This window comes from Capricornis sumatraensis, chromosome 12 (genome assembly GCF_032405125.1).
Source record: "Capricornis sumatraensis isolate serow.1 chromosome 12, serow.2, whole genome shotgun sequence".
Classification (NCBI taxonomy): domain Eukaryota; kingdom Metazoa; phylum Chordata; class Mammalia; order Artiodactyla; family Bovidae; genus Capricornis; species Capricornis sumatraensis.
This window is the reverse complement of record NC_091080.1, coordinates 42,192,487-42,217,942: the sequence shown is the minus strand read 5'-3', so window position 1 is coordinate 42,217,942 and position 25,456 is coordinate 42,192,487. Positions and strand designations below refer to the sequence as shown.

Here is a 25,456-nt window from a genome sequence, read left to right as displayed (position 1 = left end):
GTATAAGGCTTGCTGGATAATGGGGAGAACTGAGGTCTAGAGAAGTCTGGGGAGGATTGATCCCTGGACACCTCTTTTCTAGTGGGATCACAGCCAACTGGGAAAAGCCAGTGCTCTCTCACTATAATACCTCCCGTCAGGGGACTGAGCATGAAAACTTGGGTATGGAGAAGCACGTGGGAAGAGCAGATGGTTACAGGGATGGGAGGCAGCAGGAAGGCAGAAGCAGAGTGTGGGGCTTGGCATGGGTCAGAACGAGAGGGGGGAGGATGTGGAAGAGGTTTACCATCCACCTCACCACTTCCAGGGTGCAGCGGAACATGAGACAGCCGGAACCACCACTGGGGGATACCATGTACGATGTTCACAGTCTTAGGAAGGATGTGTGTGGACTTGTCCCTGGAGAGGGGCTGGGTCAGCAAAGGAGAAAAGCAGCATGTGAACGCATGTTCCAGACACCCTCTCCCAGTCCTCCAGACACCTGACAGGACAGGCTATTATCCTCATGGAAGCCCTGGCTCGCTTTCAAAACTGCACTTTTTTGCAGAGTTCATCACCTTCAGACAGGGCTTGCTGAATGATTCAGAGTGATGAAGTTGGTGAAAAAATACACACCTGGCAGAACATCACACCATCCTGTCATTGTTATTCTCCTCCAAGGATGTTCTTTAAATATGTGGTCCCCCAGGAACCAAGATACCCATACCATTCAAGCCTCTGAACAGAGCTGCTCAAATTCCAATTTGTATCAAATCACCTATAGATCTCTCGGATTCCAGAAGGTCCGAGGTTCCGATTTCTAATGATGCTACTACTCCAAAGACCACACTCTCGTGCGACCAAGCCATAGAGCAGTGGTCCCAAATTTGTCTGCACGTTGGAATCACGTGGGGAATTTCCAGACTGTGGATTCCCGTTTTCCACCGCCAAAAACTGTGATTTAATTGGTCCAGGATATGTTCTGGGCTAGGAAGTTTTAAAATATCTCCACGTGATTTTAACCAAGTTTAGGACGGAGACACTACCCCGGAGATTGCGGAGGAAAGTTGTAAGAGCTTGCAGGAAATTAATCCATAAAGAAGGCAAACCCAAAATTTAACAGTAAGAACTGGATAGTTTGGATCATGCAAGGTTAGTACTCTGCAAAAGGTGGTGGCAGATGGAAAATACATATAAGCAGTGCTTAGGGGTCCATGGAGGACCCATGACTCGCGGGCGCCTTTTGCTGGGGTAGGACGAAGCCCTGAGCCCTTCATTCCTCCCCGCGGCTCTTCCCCGGGACGGGTAGGGGCGCGGGCAGCCGATAGGGCTCCCCGGAGCATGCGCAAACGAGGGCAAGCGCGGTGTTTCTCGGAGCATGCGCCAGCGCCGCGCCGGCGCTCCAACCCCGCCCCTCCGGGGTCACACTCCCGGAAGTGCCCTGGGCCCACGTGTCGGGTCCGGGGGAGCGGTAGGTGGTCAGCGGTTCCGCGGCACGTGGGTCAGCACGTGCCCGAGCGCTTGGCCCAGGGCAACCTGGAGCCGCCGGCCTCGGTGGCTGAGGCGGTGTCGTCCCTGACTATCGCCGATGCATTCGTTGCAGCAGGCGAGGGCGCCGCCCCGCCGCCCCAGGCGCTCCCTCGGAGGTTCATCTGCTCCTTCCCCAGCTGCAGCGCTGCTTACAACAAGGCCTGGAAGCTGGACGCGCACCTGTGCCGGCACACGGGGGAGGTAACCGGGCCGCGGCCGCCGGGGGCGTGGCGTGAGGGCCTCCGACCTGGGGCCGCCGAGGCTGCCGCCCACTCCTTAGGTCAGGGGAGGACCGAGGACGCAGACAGGTCATTCTAGGACCGAGAGATACCCTTGTCGTGGGTCCAGGGCTCACTAAGCAACGCTTTAATGTTTAATCTTGAGTGATTGCCAGCCACCGCCTCCCCAGAACTTGAAAATACTTGCAAGGTTGGAATACCCTCTCCCACCCTCACCCCTCTGGTGGCTCAGACGATCAGGAATTCGCCTACAATGCAGGAGACCCGGGTTCAATCCCTAGATCGGGAAGATGCCCTGGAGGAGGGCATGGCAACCCACTCCAGTATTCTTGCCTGGAGTGTCCCTTTGACAGAGGAGCCTTGGTGGGCTATAGCCCATGGGGTCGCAAAGAGTCGGACACGACTGAGTCGACTGACACTTATTTTTCACTTTTTACCTCCCCACCCCCACCCCAACTGGCCTTCAAAGGCCCCGCCTCCTGGCACTGGAATGGGGGGAGAACTGAGTCTGCAGGCAGCCTTGTGTTCATTCATTCGTGGTTCTGCACCATTCTAGCCCGGAGAGCTGCAGACCCGATAGGCCTGGCTTCTGGTGTCACGGACCTTAGGTTTAATCCGGACAGACCGGGGAATAAATAGGAATGCACCACAGTGAAGAGAGGGCTGCTGGAGGGCGGTGGGAAAAGCCCTCTCTCTTGACCTGAGTGAGAAGGAAAGGTTTCCGCCCTACAGACATTTGAGGGAAAAACAGGGCAGGCAGAACTGCTAAAGGAGCATGTGGTCCTGGGGGCAGACTCCGGGCAGTGTGGTTGGGTGGGGACACCATCCTAAAGGAGCCTGAGGGGCAGGCCAGGAGGGTCGTTTGCAGACCAGGGAACAGATGGCTTTAGAGCCTGGGTTTTGTTTTGAGGGCTGTAGGAAGCCTTTGGGAGGTCGCAGAGGAGGAAAGGACATCTCATGGAAGCCTAGGAATCAGTCTGGTTTCCTGGGTTTTTGGCAGAGTCCAGCTTCTCACAGCCTCAGCTGAAGGCCCTTAACCAGGGCCCAGCCACTCCTGCCTCTGCTCCTAGCACCTCCCTAACTTACATGCCACTCCTCCGTGTGTCCTCACACTCAGATCCTCTTACCCCTTGCAGCATTTGAAGGCTGACCATCCCTCCCTGGGACCTTCTCCAGCTCACTGACCCTGGCCCCTGGCCTCTCTCCCACCCCCCTCTCTCCTGACTTCTTACCCTGTGACTGGCTTCACTTATGACATCCTTTATGCTCTGCCTCCCTGTCCTTCTGGTCAGTTCTGCCGTCCCCGCCCCAATTCTAGGCTCTGTTACCAGGAGGCCAGATTAGCACTTACCTTTCCTTTTAGACTCCTGGACTGTGTTTAGGATATTGGCACTCCCAGCTTCCTTCACGCCGGCTGGAAGACTCGGAGCCACAGCATCCCACATCCCACATGTCAGTTTGACAAGCAGTTTTCGAGCCTTCTCCATGCCAGGCTGTGCAGAGTCCTGTGTACCTGCCTGGCAGCGCAGTTATTGTCCTCCTGTCCATCTGCTTTGCTACCAGTACTGTCATCTGAGGCCTCGGTGCCTCCTTCCTGCATGGTCGTGGGGCACGTTTTCTATAGTTCAGTACACAAAACTGGTTATGTGGGGGACACGTTTTTGCTTTTCCTGTGGGGGGCCTTTCCTCCCAGCTCGTGGGTCCCGAGTGGTGGTTACACGCTGGGCCGTGAGCTTTTCTGGGTGTGACACAGTCCTCCATAGCTGTGCCAGGCATGCCCCTAGCAGATGATGGGCTTGTCCAGGATGATACAGAGCCTGCTCTGGACTCTGAGCAGATGAGAGGATGCTGGGGAGAGGAGGCAGGACCAGTAGACATGGATTGTGCTGATAGCAGCCAGGAAGCCTTTGAGGGGGCCACTGCTGAAGCTCAGTGTAGGTCAGGAGCAGCTTCACGATACTGCTGTGTTACTGTGGAGGCTGCCCGCCTTTCTCATACGTTGCTATTCCTAGGTCAGAATCTGCTGCAGCAACCTTGTGAGCAGCCGCGGCAGTTTGGTCATGTAACCCCAGGCGGCAGGTGCTCAGCACTTACTGGGTGGAGACCACCTCTGCAGACAGAGACCACGGCTTTGCCCATCACACAGATTAAGGCTTTAAGTAACACCAGAGTTACTGACTGGGACAGGACTGACATGCTTTTCCTTTCCTTCCTGCTAGAGACCATTTGTTTGTGACCATGAAGGGTGTGGCAAGGCCTTTGTCAGGGACTACCATCTCAGCCGCCACGCGGTGATTCACACCGGAGAAAAGCCCTTTGTGTAAGTGGGGAACTGTCTTTGGGCCTTCGAAGTGGGTTGTGTTTGGCACAGGAAATTGATTGATGACTCATGAGATCAAGAACATGGGGCTTCTGCATGTCCTCAGAGGAAACTCGGTTTGGAATATGTGGAGGAGAGTCAGGGTTTTGTGTGTCATCGTGTGTGACAACTTCAGGGGTGGGTTCATCCGAAGGTCTCTTAAGTTTGACCCTCTCAAATGCTTCCCTGGCATATTGAGGGCTCTGCATCCTCAGGGCCTTTACGAACCAATCAGCTGAGTAGAACTGTAACAGTTTATCTTCTGTTTCTTTCAAAGAAGCCACTGCTCCTTGCCATGCCAATATTAATTTCATTCTACTCAGAGTTACTCCTTATCTCTAAAAGGGTGGATATACTGTTTTTCTTTTAAATCAGCTACTTTAAAGCAGTAGATCTAAAATTTGGGGTGCCTCAGAATCACCTGGAAGGCTTGTTGAAAAGATAGAAGAAGCCTGCCTGCTCATCAGGAAGGACCAGTTAAAGTATGCTGCTGCTGCTGCTAAGTCGCTTCAGTCGTGTCCGACTCTGTGCTACCCCAGAGACGGCAGCCCACCAGGCTCCCCCATCCCTGGGATTCTCCAGGCAAGAACCACTGGAGTGGGTTGCCATTTCCTTCTCCAATGCATGAAAGTGAAAAGTGAAAGTGAAGTCGCTCAGTCGTGTCCGACTCAGTGACCCCATGGACTGCAGCCTACCAGGCTCCTCCATCCATGGGATTTTCCAGGCATGAGTACTGGAGTGGGGTGCCATTGCCTTCTCCAGTTAAAGTATATGTATATCTATATGGTGGAATACTCAGTCAGTTCAGTCAGTTCAGTTGCTCAGTTGTGTCCGACTCTTTGCAATCCCATGAATTGCAGCACGCCAGGCCTCCCTGTCCATCACCAACTCCCGGAGTTCACTCAGATTCACGTCCGTCAAGTCAGTGATGCCATCCAGCCATCTCATCCTCTGTCGTCCCCTTCTCCTCCTGCTCCCAATCCCTCCCAGCATCAGAGTCTTTTCCAGTGAGTCAACTCTTCCCATGAGGTGGCCAAAGTATTGGAGCTTCAGCTTTAGCATCATTCCTTCCAAAGAAATCCCAGGGCTGATCTCCAGAATGGACTGGTTGGATCTTCTTGCAGTCCAAGGGACTCTCAAGAGTCTTCTCCAACAACACACTTCAAAAGCATCAATTCTTCGGCACTCAGCTTTCTTCATAGTCCAACTCTCACCTCCATACATGACCACTGGAAAAACCATAGCCTTGAGTAGACGGACTTTTGTTGGCAAAGTAATGTCTCTGCTTTTGAATGTGCTATCTAGGTTGGTCATAGCTTTCCTTCCAAGGAATAAGCGTCTTTTAATTTCATGGCTGCAGTCACCATCTGCAGTGATTTTGGAGCCCGAAAAAACAGTCTGACACTGTTTCCACTGCTTCCCCATCTATTTCCCATGAAGTGATGGGACCAGATGCCATGATCTTAGTTTTCTGAATGTTGAGCTTTAAGCCAACTTTTTCACTCTCCTCTTTCACTTTCATCAAGAGGCTCTTTAGTTCCTCTTCACCCTGTGAAACTTGTAAGAAAATCTCCAGGGCTTATTAATTGAAAAACCAAGGTTCAGAAGAGGGTGTTTATCAGGCTACCTTTTAGTGTGTTAAAAAGAACCCGGAGGGTAAACAGGAAGAACTCTATTTGTATTTACTTCTGTTTATATAAAGAAATCCTAAAAGTTATAGAACGAAACTTGAAATATTCTTGCCTGTTTTGGGAGCAGTGGGAGGCCTGGGTGGGTAGGAGGCGGGGGGGAAAGAATTCATGCATTTGTGTCCCTTTTCATGCTTTTTGGTTCTTACTTATTAGTGAAATGATGGCTAAGATTAGGGCTTGTAAAGGAAGCCGTGCTTCATCCATCAGATTTATGAAAAGTCATCACAATAAGAGCACATATTTTTTAAAAAGTTCACAGAGAATTTAGATAATTCAGGGTCAAGATATAGAAACACTTGTTAAGGGGACCTGTCCCAGCTTGGTGAGATGCTAGAGGGCAGAATAGTTATGGTTCCGCTCCAAGTGTCTGGTTTTTGCCTCTAATGATAAGCTGGAACCAGTTGTTTTTGAGGTCTTTTTGGAAGTGCAGTTTGTAGAAACATTTCAAGAAAAATTAAAGTGATCAAATTCTAAATTGAGAACAGTTTCAATGTGATTTAAGTGTAAGAAGATTGTGGGCTTTCAGAACTAGTGTTTCCACCTCTCGGCCCACTGTACTACCTCTGCTGCACTGTGCTTAATTTCAGAAGCCTTACATGAAAATGCATTTCATTACATGAAATCAAACTGAGATGCCTACATGGTATGGCTTACCACTTCAGAATTTGTTAAAGAATATTTTATAGTATATTTCAGAGTAGATAGCTTTTATAAAGTGGGAGGAGGTAAACATCTTAAAATTTATCTTCCCTCGGTTTGTTAATATTTTGGTTTATACAATTTCCTAACAGTTGTACAGCTAGTGGCTGTGAACAGAAATTCAACACAAAATCAAACTTGAAGAAACATTTTGAACGCAAACATGAAAACCAGCAGAAACGATATGCAGTAAGTATGAGTGATTTTATATGTTCAAAGTCCCTAAATTTTATGTTTGCTGCCTGTGTATCCGAAATGTTCATCAGCTAAATTTTGTCAAGTATCTGAATTTAGTTTGACACTAGCTATAATAATAATGATATAATATTGGTATTAGTATCGTTTTGAAAGCAGACATTTTTTGCTAATTGTATTATTGGTTCAGTTCAGTTCAGTTCAGTCGCTCGGTCGTGTCCGACTCTTTGCGACCCCATGAATCGCAGCATGCCAGGCCTCCCTGTCCATCACCAACTCCCAGAGTTCACTCAAACTCATGTCCATTGAGTCGGCTGGTGATGCCATCCAGCCATCTCATCCTCTGTCATCCCCTTCTCCTCCTGCCCCCAATCCCTCCCAGCATCAGAGTCTTTTCCAATGAGTCAAATCTTCGCATGAGGTGGCCAAAGTATTGGAGTTTCAGCTTCAGCATCAGTCCTTCCAATGATTACCCAGGACTGAGCTCCTTTAGGATGGACTGGTTGGATCTCCTTGCAATTCAAGGGACTCTCAAGAGTCTTCTCCAACACTACAGTTCAAAAGCATCAATTCTTCGGCGCTCAGCTTTCTTCACAGTCCAACTCTCACATCCATACATGACCACAGGAAAAACCATAGCCTTGACTAGATGGACCTTTACCAAATGAAACATTTTTTGCTGTTTCAAATGTGCTACTTTTTGAAGCTTCTTGAATTTTATAGTAAATGGGTGAAAGAAGCAAGAATATAATTTCTGCAGTATTTTTATCTTGAAAGGATTGTGTTATGAACTGTTCTTTGATTTTTTCCAAGACTAACAAACCTTTACTAAACAGTGCAGTTTTGAAGGTTGTAAGAAGACCTTTAAGAAACATCAGCAGCTGAAAACCCACCAGTGCCAGCACACCAACGAGCCACTGTTCAAGTAGGTACTTCACATGGGTGAAAACCTCTTCAAGCTCAGGTAGAGATAAGATTAAAATGCGCAGGTGGCATGCACATGCTCAGAAACAGTTTCTTAATCAACGTTTCCTGTTGAGTTATACGGTCTATGCCCACTTATATATTGGGCCATTTCAGAATATGCTTTTGTTTCTTCAAAAGAGAGAGTAATGTGTTTCAGAATCATTTGTGAGATTAGTACAGTTGTGGTTAAGCTTAACTATCTATATAGAGCCTGTTAAATAATACGAAATGTCCTTATGAGAATGCTGAGTATTCCTTTCCTGTAGAACAAAGGTAACTGAGCTTAGCCTGCATCAGAAGGGACTTTAGGAAGAAGAGGGGACTGGGCACGTTGGCAGAGACTTGCAGAGGGCGCCTGCTGACGGCCGCCCTGCAGAGCCCAGGCTGATGGCCGTGTGCGAGCTAAGCTGAGCTGCCTGTGCCTGTCTCTCAGCTCACGGGCCCTGGGCCTGGGACTTGTTGCAGCGGCAGTGCCGGTCCCCGCTGGGGGCCCTGCTGCCTCTTCTCGTGCCGCTGGTGGCCGGATTGCAGAAGTGGCATGCTTGTTACGGCTCCCCAGAGCCAGTGCTTCTACAGCCCTGTTTTCACACCATCCTGCAGCAGCAGCATTAAGGGAACCAGACACAACGATTCAGGATGGCTTGGGTATTTACCCCAGCCATCTTTCTGTGGCCATGGAAACGAGGTGTATTGTCTAAAGTACAAAGATGGTTTAATTTGATCACATAAGCATTAAAGAAAAACCAAAAACTTTTCTCAGTTTACTCTGCCCAAGGCTGATCAAGTAACTTGCATCTCACCTGCAACTAGGTCTGAATTTTTATGACTGCTTTGGTTGTAGGAGAGGGGCTTCCCTGAGAGGGGTTCAGACGGTAAAGAATCTGCCTGCAATGCAGGAGACCTGGGTTCCACCCCTGGGTCGGAAATATCTACCTGGAGAAAGCAATGGTGACCCACTCCAGTATTCTTGCCTGGAGAATCCCATGGACAAAGGAGCCTGGTGGGCTACAGTCCATGGGGTCACAAAGAGTCACACAACTGAGTGACTAACGCTTTTACTTTAGTTGTGGGAAGAGGGGACTGGCAGGGTAGGACACCATGCTGTTTATTTTAGTACAGTTAGTTCTGCCAGTGGGTCAATCTGCTGACACTCGTGTTGTTAACCCAGGTGTGCCCACGAGGGATGTGGAAAACACTTCGCCTCCCCCAGCAGTCTGAAGCGGCATGGGAAGGTCCATGAGGGTAGGTCCCGGTGCCCACCCTGACAGGCACAACAGCCGTAGTGTGTGTAATACTCTGATCTAGCTTGTTTTTGATAATAATCATTTTCCTATCGGTCTAATTTGATTGTTGTTTATACTGAATATTCACAAAAGACAACATGCCAATCTGTTTGTTTTTTTAATAGGCTATATATGTCAAAAAGAATGTTCTTTTGTGGCAAAAACATGGACAGAGCTTCTAAAACACATGAGAGAAACCCATAAAGGTAAGGCCAGCATGGGGGACATGATAGAAATGTAATATCTGCTCCTGTAGAACTGATTGAGTGCTTTTAGAGGGTGAACTTTTACACATGCTCGGGAAAGTAATAGATTATTATCTATTACTCTGTAGTATGTCTTGTTAAGTGCTGGGTCCCTCTCATGATCAGAGAGACCCGTAGCCCCAGGTTCAGGAGGAGCTGGGCCGGGTCTCCAGGCCTGTGCTCACCTGGCATCTTAAAGGCTCCAGCAGGGGCGGCACGTGGGGAGGCCCTGGCTGGAGTCTGTGGGGGCAGCTGGGGAAGTGTGCCCTCTGTGCCCGAGGACAAGGGAGCAGACGGGTCTGAGTAACTTGCTCCGCTGCCCGCAGCCCCATGCAGAGAAACCTTGTGCTTAACAGAGGGCCGGGGACTGTGTATTACATAGGCATTTAGGAGAGCTAAGGCAGACCTTCAAGAAGCAAGCACTGGAGTGCGCTTCCTCCACCCAACATTCTGATTGGCGTGTTGTCATCAGGTTTCTGGCGTCGAACCCATTACTTGATATATTCAGTGTTAGCTTTTTCTCTATGGTTAACGCCGGGGACGCGGGCTCCCCTTGCTTGTGCTCCCCCAGAGGACGTAAGGTGTGGCGTGTGCCAGAAAACGTTTAAGCGCAAGGACTTTCTGCGGCAGCACATGAGGATGCATGCCCCCGAGCGGGACGTGTGCCGGTGTCCACGGGCAGGCTGCGGCCGCACCTACACCACCGCCTTCAACCTCCAGAGCCACATCCTCTCCTTCCACGAGCAGCAGCGCCCCTTCGTGTGCGAGCATGCTGGCTGCGGCAAGACCTTTGCCATGAAGGTGAGCCCTGCCACCTTGGGATCTGCATCTTTTCTGCCAGGCTCCCGGGAGATGGGGGGGCGGGGCTGGAGGGCGGGGGTCTGGCCCATCACTCTGGCTCCAGCGGGAGTGGTTCTCCACCAAGCTGGGCAAACACCAGACGGGCCCCTGCCCCCTGAAGTCCAGCCCTTAGCGTGGCGGGAACCTGCCGGAAACGCACGTCCAGGCCCTGCTCCAGACCCACTGACTCAGAAGTCTGGGGGATGGGTCCACTCATTTGTTTTTAACCAGCTTCCTGGGTGATTCTTAGGTGACTAAATTTGAGACCCAGTGGCCAGTGGCACCATATGCGTACTGTTCATTGAGAGCCTCCTGATGTTCTGGGTGTCCTTTTGAACTGCAGTCGTCTGGGGATTGGGAACTGGGTGGGGTCTGAGAGCTTCGCGATATTAGTCCAGATTTTGAGAGCAGGACCCTGACCCTGTGGACCCGTGCCCAGTTGGTGCTGTCACAGGCAGTGGCTGAACTACAGCAGAGTGGGGGGTGAGGGTTGTGGTCAGCGACAGGGCGGAGACCAGACCTGGGCCAAATTGTCCAGGGGTGTTGGGGGTGCTATAGACACCGGGTCAATTAGAAGAGTCTCCCTCCTTCAGCTCAGAAGAGTCCATTCTGACCTGGCCCCCTCCCACCCCTTCCCGCTCTACAGGCAGGGAGCATACACACTCCTAACCTGGGTCCTCCGGGAAGGCAGGGATTTCAGTGGGGGAGGGAGCAGTGTACTCCAGCGCTAGAGGTCGGATCCCTCCACAGAACAGAACGGAAAGAAGGATGCTGGTCTATCTGAGTAACTCAAGGGACTTTACTCACTGTAAATACACTCACTGTCTCTCCTTCATTGCAGCAGAGCCTCAGCAGGCATGCCATTGTGCATGACCCCAACATGAAGAAAATCAGAGTAAGTTGAGACTTAGCATGCTGTTAATTTTAAAACATTAATTGCTTAAACCAGATGCTATTTGGCGTATTTTCAACTACTTATTGGTGTGAGTCTGTACGACCATTGAAGGCAGTTATGTGGAGTTCACGTCTTTATTTACGACAGTTTTATTGTATGCTGCAGTAGTGGCATACCTGACAGGCATACGATTCTGATAGTTTTGATTTTGAATTAAAGTTAGTCATCCCTTGGTATCCATGGGGAGTCTGCAGGTGCTTGAGTATACGTAGATTTTCGACTTTGCTCGTGTCTATGTGCCTGACTCCCTGCCCTCCTACCCCTGAGTGCCAGGGTCATCTGTATTTGCATGTAACCTCTGCACATCCTCCTGTGTACCATGAATTATCTCTACGTTACTTATGATACCTAATACAATGGAAATGCTGTGTAAATTGTTGTCAGCACACAGCAAATTCAAACTTTGACTTTGGGAACTTTCTGAATTTTTCCTTTTTTAAAAACACTTTGGATGGGCTGTTGGTTGACCCAGCTGCAGAACCTGCAGACATGAGGCCTGACTGGCTCTGTCTTCCTTATTCCCTAAGGTGAGGCCGTCTCGTGGGAAGCGGAGCCTGGCCTCCCGGCTCAGTGGGTACCTTCCTCCTAAGAGGACACAGGGCCAGGCTGTGCCTTTGCCCAGGAATGGGGAGCCGCTGAGCTGCATGGAAGGCCACGCGCTCTCCATGTCGCCATGCTGATTGCAGCTGCATATCCGCCTGCGCTGTATGGAGGACCACAGACCAGCCAATGCAGTTTCTCTCCCCTGGAAGCATGTGTTTATTAAAGTCACTGGGGCAGGACACCAGATGCTCCGTCCTTCCCGTCTCCCCTGTTCAGAGCGTCTCCTCTTGGGGTGCCCGGAGCTGCTCTCCATGCAGCCTCCTCCTTTTTGCTCAAGGGACGAAGAACACACATCACAGCCTTGCCTCCTCTGATGGGCTGCGGCCGGGATGAGAAGGTTGCGATTCCAGACACGGCCTGGACTATTCGATTACACATCTCCTCCTAGAAGAGGAAACAAAAGGCTAGTATAAAACCAGCACCTCTGATTGCTTCCAGTGTTCATGCTTATCTGATACCCATAAAAGCCAACATTCTTGAATTGCTATATAAGGGATTTGCTAAGTCAAATTGTATAGACCTGGTTAAGCTGATCGAAAACTGTACAATAACCAGGTGGTTATACAAACTCCATGGAACTAGTCCAACACGCTAAAGGCTTGATAGTTTTGAATCCCCCGTCATGACACTGAGAGGCTGTTTGGCCCAAACCACCCACACACAAAAAGTGTCAAGTGGTGGGTTTGGGCACTGGTAGGGTGCCCAACCTTATCCCCCTAGGTTGTCAGCTCAGTGCTGTTCCCAACCGTCCTTCACAGTCACTGAGGAGGTTAGAAAAAGACACATGGTTCTAGAGATTCTGGGTGGGCTGGACTGGGCCCAGGGCCTGGGTCATTCTAGTCGGGAGCTAGGGCTGAAAACCACTGGAGTAAATGTTGCCTTTATCTACTGCTGTGTAACTCCAAAAGTGAAATCCACAGATCCTCCACAGACTTATCCTGGGACTATAAACTAACACTTCCTAGAAGAGTTTGACTTGACTGCTTCTCAGAGGCAGTTATAAAGAGGAATCGGACTTAAAAAGATGAACCCATACAGTCTCTAGTTTTCCTATTTAAATGTTAGACCCTCTACAGTCTGTGAAGTAGAATAGTATATAGCCCTTAAGTGAGGAAGTAGTGTTCTCACATGGTGAACTACTTAATGCTACGGTGGAAAGACTGTACATTTTGCATTTTGAAAACCCAAGTAGCTGCCACTAAGACTGGGCAGAATTATTACTTTTCTCTGCCTTTACGTTTTCCAGGTTTTCCACAGCTGTATTTATAAGTTCAGAAAACAAGCAGTCGCTCAGGCCTGTTTTCACTTACCATTTTGTCCTCGGGCTCATCTGCACCCTTCCCTTTCTTTACTGTAATCTGGACTTTGTACTTTTTTTCGATCCACTGCTGAATCTGTTTACTCTTTGTGTTCAGATCATGTTGTCCAATATTTGAAGAAAAAGTCAGTTCCTTGGTCAGGGTGGGTCCTAGGTTGAAAGAGTGAGATCTGGGGCTAGTCTGTGAGGCCCGGGTTTTATCACACACACGTCCTAAGGTCTACGCTGCTATAGGCCCTCCTGTCTGCCTGGTATTAATGGTTTCACCCTCCAGTTAAATAGAGGAGACAGACACAAGGTGAAATACCACTTTTGTAGTTGCCAAGTAAGAGTACCTGAACAGGGAATGCTTCCGTTTATCATTACCATTGTTTGATGAAAGAACAAAGGAATGGTCCTTTAAAGAGAACCAGGTACTTTTTTTTAATTTTGGGTGGTGGATAACAGGTGTTCACTGTACTTTTTCTTTATCCTTTTAAAATTTAAATAAAAATCATTTTTCTTAAAAGAAACACTTCCTTGCTTCTCAGAGCTCCTACCAGCTGGTGAGAGTCCTCTGTCAGCCCTTCCGCCACTTCTGAACCAAGCTTCTCAGGCTGTTCACCTTTTTTCAAATGTGACGCGTTCTGATGCCCCTGGCACTGCAGCGGGCCTCTTCTGGATGTTTTTGGTTTTCTAGTCAATATCCCTGTTGCTAAATGTGGTGTGTAGAGAATCGACACAATCTGACCTCCACTGATCAGCAGTTACTAGCCATCATGAAAGCAAACCTCCTCAGTTAATTCAGTTCACGGCTTCTGTAAGGTTTAAGTGACAAGTTGGTAAAACATGTTGAGTGTTCCTACCGTGACTCTCACAGTGGGCATGGGGGATGCTCTGGGGGTGACTTCAGAGTTAGGAAGCGCTTCTCTGTAATGAACTGCCTGCCTCCCCTCAGAGATGGGGGGAGAGGAGGAGGGCACCCAGGGCAGGCGAGAGGCCAGGACAGGACAGGAACTCGTCCCCACCTCTCCCACACCTCACCCCATGCGGCGCTCTGCGGTCCCGGCCCTGGGAGGCCCCGCCATGGTCAGAGGGGAAAAGAGCGCCCATTGTTTTGGTGGTGGTTGGCCTTGTCTGTCTCTCATTTTGCACGGGTAAAGGAAGAAATGATGGACACAGAGTAGCAAGGAGGAAAGGAACACAACAAGTAAGTGGATGAAAAACACACACTGGACACAGCAGTAAAACAGGATTCCAGTTACTCACCACCTGTTCTTACAGGCACTTGGCAGATGCCCGATTTAAACTGCAGATCTGCCGGCCCAAGGGACAAGGGAGCAGAGAGCAGGGTACCTACCCGGCTTGGGCGCGGCCCTCTCTGCCTCTCTAAGCCGCAGCCGCTCCTGGTGGATCTGTGCACCCGTCAGGAGCTGGTACTGCGGGGGCTCCGCGCTGGCATCTCTCTTCACTAGCCGCAGGTCCCGCTCAGCCATGAGCCTGATCACGTTTGCCCGGTGCATGTGCCCCAGGTCGTTGCCCTGTTCGTCCAGCACGTGAATGATGCGCTCGTTGATTTTTCTCCCAACGCTACTGAAAGCCGTCTCGTTCTGTTTTTTCTTTGTGCTCTCATCCTGGGTGTCTTCAGTGCTGAAAGCTTTCGCGTGAATGAGGCGGGGCAGTCTTGGGGAGGGCTGTGTGGGCGCCAGCCCCTGTAAGATGTATTTGCTCAAACATCTTCTAATGCAGCAATTCTCAGTCTTTATGGTTTGTAATGTTAACTTCTTGAGGAAAAGAGCAGCCATCCTATAAAGCAGGGAGAAAAGATCATTCAAACCCAGCCGTTCATTCCCGTGGGCTGGTACTGTGGTACACGGAGGCGGCTGGTCAGAGGTGAGCGAGAGGACGCGGTGCCTCAGACAGCGCTTCTTGGGGATACTGCCAGGGTGTGTAAGGCTGGGACTCCCTCTGGTCCAACTCTGATCCTCCTGGGCTGTGTACCCCAGCCCTCTTGCCTGTCACCACCGCACACACCCACTGTTGACCAGTACATAGCACAGGAAGTGATGGGAGGTGCGCACTCTCACTGCCCTGCCCCACAGGTACCCAGGTGGATCCCTGCAGCCCCATCCCTGAAGAGTAACTGCCCACCCAAGCCCTCCACCCAGGCAGCACCCTTGGGTCAGCATGTGCAGGACTGAGTTCCACCTGTCCCTGCCCCTAGCTCAGGCCTCCTGTCTCTGTATCACACGCACTTCACATGTGATATAGAGCTAAGTGATCCCCAAACAGCTAAATGATCCTTGGCCCTTCTTTTCCTCTTAGCCGTTCATCAGCAGATCCCGTTGTTCCACCTCTAAAGGCCGCCAGGACCCAACCACTCCCCATCCCCTCCCTTGTCATCACCCTCCCCCGAGTGCTGTGATCACCTCTCACCTGGGTCAGGTCTCAGCCTCCTGACCGCCTCCCGCAGCTGCCCTGCCCCTGATGACCCATCACCCATGCTTAAAGCACGGACATCAGACCACGGCCCCACTGTGCTCACGGCCCTCTGGGACCCCCGCCTTACTCCAGAGCCCTCCCCCACCCCACCCCACTCCGCCCACAGCACCCAGCCCACCTCCTCCACTCACTCTTCCAAGCTTGTGGGCTCCTTGCTGTTCTTTTAAACACTATACACACCCCCACCTCTATGTGATCCCTTCCCTCAGTCAATGCAGCTTTGTTCAGTTCTCAGCAACGCCCTTCCTGTGCTATGTCCAGTCTGTAAATGACACACCCCATTCTTGCAAACCCATCACTTTGCCCTTTAAAAGCATTCACTGCTGACATTTATCTGCACACAACATTCGTGATCTTCCCTCAGTAGAATGTAAGCTTCATGAGAAAACATGTCTGTCCGCTGGGTTAGGAGCGTGGCAAGGAACCCATTGGGTTCTAACCCAGCACCTAGAGTCTGTCCCAGTACATGCAGCATCCTCAGTATCCTCTTGGGGCCGATTCCAGGGCCCCTGGAGACACGCAAATCCATGGACACTCGAGTCCTGCATGTAAAACGCTGTGTGATTGCATGTAACCTGTGTACATCCTCCCACATGCCACGTCGTCTCTAGGTTACTTACAAAACCTAAAAGTGGAAATGATATGTCAATAGCTGCCGGCCATAGCAAATCAGTCTTGCTTTTGGGAACTTTCTGGAGTTTTTTTTCCCTGAGTATTTTCAGTCATGGTTGACTGCATCCGTGGATGCGGAACTGGTGGAGAACTGGCCATATGTGCTGAATGACTGTGTGAGTCAAAGGAGATGGTCGCGGGGGAGGCGGTGTCCGCGGGCATTTATCCCGGACCTTCAGGTGCATCATCCCACCCACCACACAGAAGGCTGCTAAGTGCGGTACCCGTCTATTCTAGAAACCCAACTTTCCTCCCTGTATCTTCTTTTCAAAACCTAGGGTCTTTTTTCCCAGGAGTATTCGATCATATCACTGCGTCAGCTTCTTCTGACGATCTTCTATAATACCATGAGAAAATATTGTCAGATTTATGAATAAACCTTGAATAAAACGACCCATGCTTTACCAAAGAAGAAAACAGTTCCTAGCTGCCATTTCAAATGTCCACCACCCTCCATGAGACCTGTGATGTTTCATCCCTGGTGAATGAGGCGCCTGGAGTCATGCAGAAGGACCCCACCTGCAGACGCTGCAGAGGCCCCAGGACTGGACTGAAACTGGATTAAATAGCTGAGCCACATCAAAAAGTCTACAAACAATAAATGCTGGAGAGGGAGTGGAGAAAAGGGAACCCTCTTACACTGTTGGTGGGAATGCAAATGGGTACGGCCACTATGGAGAACAGTGAGGAGATTCCTTAACTGGAAATAGAACTGCCTTATGACCCAGCAATCCCACCATTGGGCATACACACCAAGGAAACCACAAATGAAAGAGACACGTGTACCCCAATGTTCATGTTTACATGAACAACCTAGGACATGGAAGCAACCTAGATGTCCATCATGAGACGAATGGATAAGAAAGCTGTGGTACATATACACAATGGAGTACTACTCAGCCATTAAAAAGAATCCATTTGAATCAGTTCTAATGAGGTGGATGAAACTGGAGCCTATTATACAGAGTGAAGTAAGTCAGAAAAACACCAATAGTGTGTATTAACGCATATATATGGAATTTAGAAAGATGGTAACAACAACCCTATATGCGAGACAGCGAAAGAGACACAGATGTAAAGAACAGACTTTTGGACTCTGTGGGAGAAGGCAAGGGTGAGATGAGTTGAAACAATAGCACTGAAACGTATATTACCATATGTGAAACAGATCACCAGTCCAAGTTGGATGCATGAAGCAGCCACTCAAAGCCGGTGCGCTGGGACAACCCTGAGAGACAGGATGGGGAGTGAGGTGGGGGTGGGGGGGTTCAGGATGGGGGACACGTGTACATCTGTGGCTGATTCGTGTTGATGTATGGCAAAATCCACTACCATACTGTAAAGTAATTAGCCTCCAATTAAATCAATTTTAAAAAATTGTAATAACTAATCATAAAACACCATTAAATATATACCACTATGAAAAATTAAATAAATAAATAGCTGAGCTACTTACTGCTCAACAGCAAACAATCAGACACTTACTCATGGAGGAAGCTGCCAAAGCAAAAAAAGCAGAAAAGTCTGAAGACGCTGGAGAAAACTTCTGTTTATCATGAAAGAGCACACGTGCACTGTGTGATGAATCAGCAATCCATTACGCAGAACAAGGGAGCAAATAAACTAGGCAGAGGAAGAAATGGATTTCAGAAGAACCCTGAAGTTTTCCTAAGACTGAAGACATGATTTTCTTTCCCCTGTTCTCCTAATTATCATTCTCTAATTTTAATAAGGAAGAAGTATTTCTTATACTAATAAATTCTATGTGTTTACAAAATAAAAACTGTTTCTGAAAGATAATGTAGCTTTTTTTAAAAGCTTTAAAAACACTTTCCAAAAAGAGGAAAAGGTAAATAGTAGATTTGCCTTTTTTTTTAAAGCGTCTTTACTGTTATTCAAATTTTAAAAGGATTTAAACCTTCTTGACTTACACAGCAGTTATGCTTCAATACTAGCTGAATTTTGACTTTAGATCAGCAAAATTGAAGATACACATATTTCTTCAAAATAAATTTTACATAATAAACATATACAGAGTTCCATTCAGTTCAGTCGCTTAGTCGTGTCTGACTCTTTGTGATCCCATGAATCGTATATTACCAGGCCTCCCTGTCCATCACCAGCTCCTGGAGTTCACCCAGACTCACGTCCATTGAGTCGGTGACGCCATCCAGCCATCTCATCCTCTGTCGTCCCCTTCTCCTCCTGCCCCCAATCTCTCCCAGCATCAGAGTCTTTTCCAATGAGTCAACTCTTCACATGAGATGGCCAAAGTACTGGAGTTTCAGCTTTAGCATTAGTCCTTCCAAAGAACACCCAAGACTGATCTTTAGAATGGACCGGTTGGATCTCCTTGCAGTCCAAGGGACTCTCAAGAGTCTTCTCCAACAACACACTTCAAAAGCATCAATTCTTCGGTGCTCAGCTTTCTTCATAGTCCAACTCTCACCTCCATACATGACCACAGGAAAAACCATAGCCTTGACGAGACAGACCTTTGTTGGCAAAGTAATGTCTCTGCTTTTGAATATGCTATCTAGGTTGGTCATAGCTTTCCTTCCAAGGAGTAACCGTCTTTTAATTTCATGGCTGCAATCACATTCTGCAGTGATTTTGGAGCCCAGAAAATAAAGTCTGACACTGTTTCCACTGCTTCCCCATCTATTTGCCATGAAGTGATGGGACCAGATGCCATGATCTTAGTTTTCTGAATGTTGAGCTTTAAGCCAACTCTTTCATGCTCCTCTTTTACTATCATCAAGAGGCTTTTTAGTTCCTCTTCACTTTCTGCCATAAGGGTGGTGTTATCTGCATATCTGAGGTTATTGATATTTCTCCCGGCAACCTTGATTCTAGCTTGTGCTTCTTTCAGCCCAGCGTTTCTCATGATGTACTCTGCATGTAAGTTAAATAAGCAGGGTGACAATATACAGCCTTGACGTACTCCTTTTCCTATTTGGAACCAGTCTGTTGTTCCATGTCCAGTTCTAACTGTTGCTTCCTGACCTGCATATAGGCCGCAGGAGCGGCCGAGAGGAGCTACCCCACGTCTGAGGTCAGGGGTGGCAGCCGGGAGGAGCTACCCAACGCCTGAGGTCAGGGGCAGCGACCGAGAAGAGCAACCCCACGTCCAAGGAGCGGTGGCTGCACGGGCACAGGAGGCTACTCCACGTTCAAGGTCAGGAGGGGCAGCTGTTAGGAGATACCCCTCATCCAAGGTAAGGAGCAGTGGCTGGGCTTTGCTGGAGCAGCCATGAAGAGATAACCCATGTCCAAGGTAAGAGAAACCCAAGTAAGACTGTAGGTGTTGTGAGAGGCATCAGAGGGCAGACACACAAACCATAATCACAGAAAACTAGTCAATCTAATCACACGGACCACAGCCTTGTCTAACTCAATGAAATACAGAGTTAGGTGGAAAAAACCCTGTGATATTAAATTTGAGAGACAAATAACAAATTCAAGTCATTGAGAAACTTTTTATCAGGAAAATTCTCAAACACGTACAGAAGAAAGAGCAAAAGGAAGCCCAAAGCATCCATCGCTCAGCTCCGACTCTCAGCACGTCAGCCAACGTGCTTCCTCTCCACCAACAACTGCTCACCGGGCCCCAACATCCAGGAACGACTTCACAGTAAATTCCGTCTCATCAATAGACAATTGAGTACATCACCTCTAAGAGCTGAGGACTTGCTTATCCTCTGAATAACAACAGTAACACATCCCAACTAATAATCATTCCTCTACATCATCAAATATCCAGGCTTCAGATGTTCCTGGTAGTTACCATTCTGTTTATGTTTCACTTACAACTTGATTGCACGAAGAGACTCTCACTGGCCAAATGTGTGATCATTTACACATCAGTGACTGAAATGAATTTCAACACACCAACCATGCAAAAATCCATGAAAAAGAAAGACAGTTTGCCACAACTCTATGTGACTAATACCCGACTCCTTACTTTGGAAATTGGTCATTAAAGAAAAAGAACTAAGTATTTATCCTACCTTTTTAGGAAGAACTATAATCATCCCCAGTCGATGAAGAAGTGTTCTTTAGAGGAGAATGCCAGCTAATATCTGGAGAAGAAAAGTAAAAGTTAATTGAAAAGCACCATTTTCCCAGCTCCAATCAGACCACTGATTCAGGCTTCTTGTTCAGTCTCTAAGTCATGTCTGACTCTGTTCAGGCCTAGATGGATGCAAACATCATTAGGTAAAAGGCTGATGAGGAAACAAGGAGTTCATGGGGTGCCAAAGGGTGACCCAAGGAAGACTTCCAAATGGAAGCAGGAAACACATGCTCCAGCTGTCACCCCATAACGGGCCAGACTCAGCACTCTGGCACCCTAACACTTGTCTTTTCGTGGGACGGGTAATCCTTCTGTGAAACAGGTCTGCCAAAAAAGGCTGAACCGGAACAGCATCAAGCCTCTAGACTGACCTCCTGGTTTTCAAGGATACAAGGGCCAGACTCTGCGAGGAACAAGTCAGATGACACAACAAGGAAACCACTGACAAAATCCAGACTATGGGATAAGACCGCTGGCTTCAAGCCTTACAAAAAAAAAAATCAGTGTCACTGGGGACTTGAAGTAAAAGACTAAGGAGACATAATCATAAAATTCAATGTTTGAAAGAGAAGCAATTAAAAAGACACGTGGGGATAAGGGAGGAAGAACTGCACATGGCCTAGATTCATGATGGATGCGACTCTATCAGAAAAGTACTATTTTCTCAGCCATGAAAATGGCATTCTTAGGAAATCTTAGGGAGTTAGTCATGACATCTGCTTACTTACTCTGAAATGGTTCAGCAGCAAATAAATGTGATTGTGGCAGAAGCTCGATTATGCTTGTATGAGTGCTTAGTTGTTAGTCTTTCAAGTTTTCTATGTTTAATTTTTTTTTCATAATTAAAAAGTTCATTTTGGAAAGAATCAACAACATATAGGGAGGAAAAAATTCACTAGTCATGCCAATATGACTATTCCAGTCTGTGTAATTGTATATTTACTGTAATTTAATAAATTGGCACTCTGACTTTATGTATTCTTAACAAATATTTCTTTCATTAGCTGTAAGTCTATGTTTAAGCAGAGCCTATGTCTAAGGAACTTTACAAACTGAATGGTCTTTTTTTTTTTTTAATGCAAATTGCCTTTCTTTCTCCATCTGGTTTTCATCAGATCAAGTCTAAAAGTGCCTTACCTGGTAAATGGTGATGATTTCAGTTTAAGGTAGAATGTGTACAATTTTCTGCTAACCAAAGTAGCTAAAAGCTAATGTGTATTTTGGAGAAGGGCTCTCAGAAGCTGGAGATCCACCAGCATCATCTGGGGATGCTTTTTCAGAGCACACGATGTGTCCTCACCCCTCTCCTAGTTAACAGCTCCTGGGTTAGGACCCTCAGAAAAAGATGGCATAAGAAAGTGAGTAATAAAGCATTACAGTGTAAGTGGATTCAAGTAACTTACACTCAGATGTCTTGGGCTACCCTTAACCTTTCAAGACTGATGCAAAATAGGAAGCCCATTTCTCTGATGAGATGTCTTTGTCAAACATATAATAGCCTGAATGAATCAGATCTATCAAAATGAAAATGCTTATGTTCTTATGACAATACTGGTACACTTGGTCACTCCCACAACTATCATTTCTGAGACATCCAAAAATATTTTAAGAGCCAGTTACCTTAAAGCCAGTTACTTAAAATGCACAATTTGACAGTATGAGATATCCATTTCTGATTTTGTATTTATTCAGACCTTACTGAAATCATGCTGTGCCATATCAGCTGCATCTACTGGTAGTTTTAATTGAGTAGCTAACTCCACATTCTAGAGAGAAACAGAAGGCTTCTTTTTTGCTGTTGTTCTTTACTTACTTGAGACGGGATCACTGAAAAACTCCACATCCTCTGAGCACTGGAGGACAGACTGACAGGCGTCCCCAGAGCCCGTCTGCTCTGGTCGTGGCTCCTCTTCTGCAGCTCCTGCTACTTTCTGTCCTCACTCCACTTCCCGGGGCTCTTCTGCATCATCCATGACTGTCCTAGATGATATAAGAAAAAAATGTCAAGTTACATTATTCCAGATGTACACAACAGGGGAGTTCTGGTGTTTGATCCACATATTCCGTAAGAACTGGAATGTAAACATTAAGCCACAAAGCGGGCAGTCCTGAAATGTGTGGCACTTCCTTGTGCTGCGTGTAGGGCTGTGTCCTTCACACTGTCACATCAGTCTTCAGTTGTCTCAAAGGAATCACATTCTTTGAGGACTGTTACTAAGTTCAAGCCTGTACTGCTCACCACACGGCAGACCAACAAATCGACAGACGAGTTGTTGTTTGGAAAGCCAGCAGACTGAGAAGATGATGGACTCCTGTCCCAAAGAACCAACTTCCCTGAGTTAGAATTCTGACTTCTTTTATATGAAAAGGGAAAGGGGTAAAGTCCAGGTTCCAGCCAGACTCCAGAGGGGATATGTTAATTTCTTCCTCCTTGCAGCCATTCAGAGGTCGGACTGGACAAGGTGTTTTCTGCGACCTGAACAAAGGTATTTGAGCTTCACCTGGGAGGCAGGGTTTCTAAAGACGGACCACTGTGTAATTTAAGCTTGCAGGCAACATCTCTTTAATGATTAACTGGAATACAGAGGCGCTTCCCTATTATAAGACAACTTTCCCCAACTTTCATTAAGAAAATGCTTAAATATTCAGGAAAGTTAAAATATACAGTCAACACCCCAATATTCATTCACCTAGATTCCACTGTTGCTCTCCTTGGTGTATGTATATTTATTTCTCTTTCCATCCATTTTATTATGTTTTGACACATTTCAAAGTAAGCTGCAGACACTGCTACATTTCACCCTTAAATACTTCAGCATGCATATCATTACCTAGAGTTCAGTATTCGTTTACAACTCTTTTCATTTTGAGGCAAAATTTACAAACAATGACATGTACAAGTCTTAAGCTTATAATCTGACAACACCTCTGTAACCAAACTCCTATCAACTGACAAGATGAAGATAACCTCTATTTACTTGTTCACTCACTGTTTTTCTTTCCTACATAACTGATATTGTATATTGATATCTATTATTTCCTGGGAGATTGGAACAAAAGTTACATGGATTCTAGTAGACTAAAATATTTATGAAATTAATTTTTCCAATTCTGATGACTTTTAAGAAGCCTCTGTCATGCCTTCCAAAGGAGTTTCACTAAGTCCTTCTGCCTGCAGACCTGCCCCCTGTCCCATGTGCCCGCTCTGGTAGGGGCTGAGCACTGCAGACCCCAGGCCTGCAGGTTGCTGTCTGCTGGCTCTGGTTTTGCACAAAGTATTCTCCATACCAAGATGGGCTGTTTAAGAGCTAGAATAGTAACTAAAAACACTGGAAAAAGCCAACATAATATCTTGGCTAATTATTTAACCACATTTCTTTAGGCATAAAAATTTAAATTTATTTTTTAGTTATTTTATTGAAATAAGCATCCAGAAAAGCTTTTAAATCCTGAGCTCAAGACTCAATCCTAAAATATGTACTTAATCCGGTATATTATTCCTCTAATCTGTCATCTCACCTTCCAGAACCCCCATCTCAGAGACCAGCATCTTTTCCAGGTCTGCTCTCCCGCACTCCCACATCTAATCCAACACCAAGGCTTCACAATGTTACTTCCAAACACCAATCAAATCCACCTACTTCTCTCCATGTCCATCGCCACCACCCTCCTGGGGACACCTCCCACCGTCAGTCTCCTAACTAGGCTCTTGCACCTTGAACTCCTCCCCTCTGCACTGCAGGTGCTGGCTCCCCACGCAGTGCCCGCCCACCTTAAAACTGCCTGCAGACTAAAGACCTGTAGCTTTCAGGAAGCCAAAAGGCCCTTCCCGCCTCATTCCACACCAAACTTCCTTTATGCCTAGACCACACTGGCCTTGCGGATCATGAATGCTCTTTCGCCTTGGTTTAGGGAACTCCTTTCCTGCCAAGCGCTGCCTTTCTCAGGGCATTCCTCTGATCACGTCCAAGACTAAGCCAGATCTCCCCTGAAAGCGCCCCCACCCCCCCCCGCATTTGTTTATCGAGGTCAACGGTCAAGTATTTCCACAGTATAACCTCTCTTTCCACGATTATAATTTTGTGATTATTACTGATTCTCTGCTTCACTAGACGGTGAGTTCTGTGAAGCAAGGAACACACGTGGCATACCCTTCCCGGAACCGCGCCTGGCACAGTAAAACCTCACAGCTTGCCCTCGGAACTGCGGCTATTCAGTAAGAAAATGTTTTTACTTCTTTCAAGGAGCCTTATGCCGGGGAGCCCAGTAAATGATGAACGGGGGTAAAAAAAGAAAAAGAAATCCCAGATGGCTCGGCGACTTTCCTCCAGCACCCCTCCCTGGACGGCCGCAGACACCAAGGTCTCCGCGCTGTCTCACCTGCCAGGAGCTGAGCCAGGGGTCGAGGGGCGGGGCTACGCGCGCCGAACGGACCAATCAGGTGCGCTTGCGATGGCCACGCCCACCCGCGCGCCGCGGCGCGCCCGGGCGGGAGCCGAGCGTAACGACGTCCGGCCTGCGTGTGTCCCCGAACATGCGCCATGATGGCAGGACGGAAGACGTAGGGGCCGGAAGGACGGAGGGGGCTCTAAGACAACTTTACACCCCGGCCGTGCTCCGGCCGCGCGGCAGCGTCTGCAGTCCGCCAGCAGGTGGGCGGCATTGGCCTTCCAAGGACAACGACACGGCCGAGCGATAGGCCGCAGGCCTGCCCCTACGACCCCGTCTTCCCGCCGCAGGTCCCCTCACTCGCGCAGCGCCCCTGGCCTTTGGCTTTACCTGTACCGAGCCGCCGATTGATGAGGTTTGGCGGCAGCAGCCCGCAAGCGGGCTCCCGAGTGAGACCCTCTTCGCCCTCCGTAGTGGGCGGGGCGTCGACTCCCGGCTTTAAAGGGAAGGCGACGTTAGGAGGAGAGAGTTTCCGGCTGGCGACTTCAAGTCCTCCGACAAAAAAGGGCGCGTCGTTGCCGCTCCTCCGGCTCCAGCCGCCGTAGGTGGTGCAGCGATCAGAGGCTCGCTACCCTCCGATCCCTTACGTTTTCGCCGACCTCAGTGTAGTTGCGTGCCCAGTGGGCTTACAGCTTACATACGTCTTTCTTATTTAATAAAATATTACTTTGATAGGATGGTTAATCAGTTCAGTCCAGTTGTTCAGTCGTGTCCTACTCTTTGCGACTCCATGGACTGCAACACACCAGGCCTCGCTGTCCATCACCAACTCCCAAAGTTTACTCAAACTCATGTCCATCCACTCGGTGATACCATCCAACCATCTCATCCTCTGTCATCCACTTCTGCCTTCTATCTTTCCCAGCATCAGGGTCTT

The 25,456-nt window shown here is 48.2% G+C and overlaps 2 protein-coding genes across 5 annotated transcripts; one reads left to right on the top strand and one right to left on the bottom strand.

The window, feature by feature from the left end:
• The first annotated feature begins 1,320 nt into the window (after positions 1 to 1,320).
• GTF3A (general transcription factor IIIA) lies at positions 1,321 to 13,402 on the top strand. Its single transcript, XM_068984358.1, has 9 exons — positions 1,321 to 1,710; positions 3,968 to 4,068; positions 6,590 to 6,686; positions 7,529 to 7,617; positions 8,827 to 8,900; positions 9,067 to 9,147; positions 9,758 to 9,987; positions 10,868 to 10,921; positions 11,509 to 13,402. The coding sequence occupies exons 1-9, from the start codon at positions 1,321 to 1,323 to the stop codon at positions 11,659 to 11,661; spliced, it is 1,269 nt and encodes a 422-aa protein (XP_068840459.1). The 3' UTR covers positions 11,662 to 13,402.
• On the bottom strand, positions 11,224 to 25,001 carry MTIF3 (mitochondrial translational initiation factor 3). 4 transcript variants are annotated; one of them, XM_068984239.1, is made up of 6 exons: positions 24,910 to 25,001; positions 21,944 to 22,110; positions 20,066 to 20,137; positions 14,242 to 14,687; positions 12,895 to 13,052; positions 11,224 to 11,968 (listed from the first exon to the last, which is right to left on the bottom strand). In XM_068984239.1, exons 4-6 carry the CDS (start codon positions 14,684 to 14,686, stop codon positions 11,750 to 11,752), a joined length of 822 nt encoding a protein of 273 aa, XP_068840340.1. In that variant the 5' UTR covers position 14,687; positions 20,066 to 20,137; positions 21,944 to 22,110; positions 24,910 to 25,001; the 3' UTR covers positions 11,224 to 11,749. The 4 variants fall into 4 exon arrangements, with proteins under 4 accessions (XP_068840340.1, XP_068840339.1, XP_068840341.1 ...); XM_068984238.1 differs by lacking the exon at positions 24,910 to 25,001 and adding an exon at positions 24,365 to 24,483; XM_068984240.1 differs by lacking the exon at positions 24,910 to 25,001 and adding an exon at positions 24,282 to 24,336.
• Between the last annotated feature and the right edge of the window lie 455 nt (positions 25,002 to 25,456).

Excerpts from the sequence above, each read along its gene's own strand:
- GTF3A (XM_068984358.1), top strand. The coding sequence starts at position 1,321 with ATGCGCAAACGAGGGCAAGCGCGGTGTTTCTCGGAGCATGCGCCAGCG. Across the intron at positions 4,069-6,589 it reads ACCGGAGAAAAGCCCTTTGT|TTGTACAGCTAGTGGCTGTG; the intron begins GTAAGTGGGGAA and ends ATTTCCTAACAG. Across the intron at positions 10,922-11,508 it reads CCAACATGAAGAAAATCAGA|GTGAGGCCGTCTCGTGGGAA; the intron begins GTAAGTTGAGAC and ends TTATTCCCTAAG.
- MTIF3 (XM_068984239.1), bottom strand. The coding sequence starts at position 14,686 with ATGGCTGCTCTTTTCCTCAAGAAGTTAACATTACAAACCATAAAGACT. Across the intron at positions 13,053-14,241 it reads GAGGGCCGCGCCCAAGCCGG|GACCCACCCTGACCAAGGAA; the intron begins GTAGGTACCCTG and ends CTTTCAACCTAG. Across the intron at positions 11,969-12,894 it reads ATGAGCCCGAGGACAAAATG|GAGGAGATGTGTAATCGAAT; the intron begins GTAAGTGAAAAC and ends TTCCTCTTCTAG.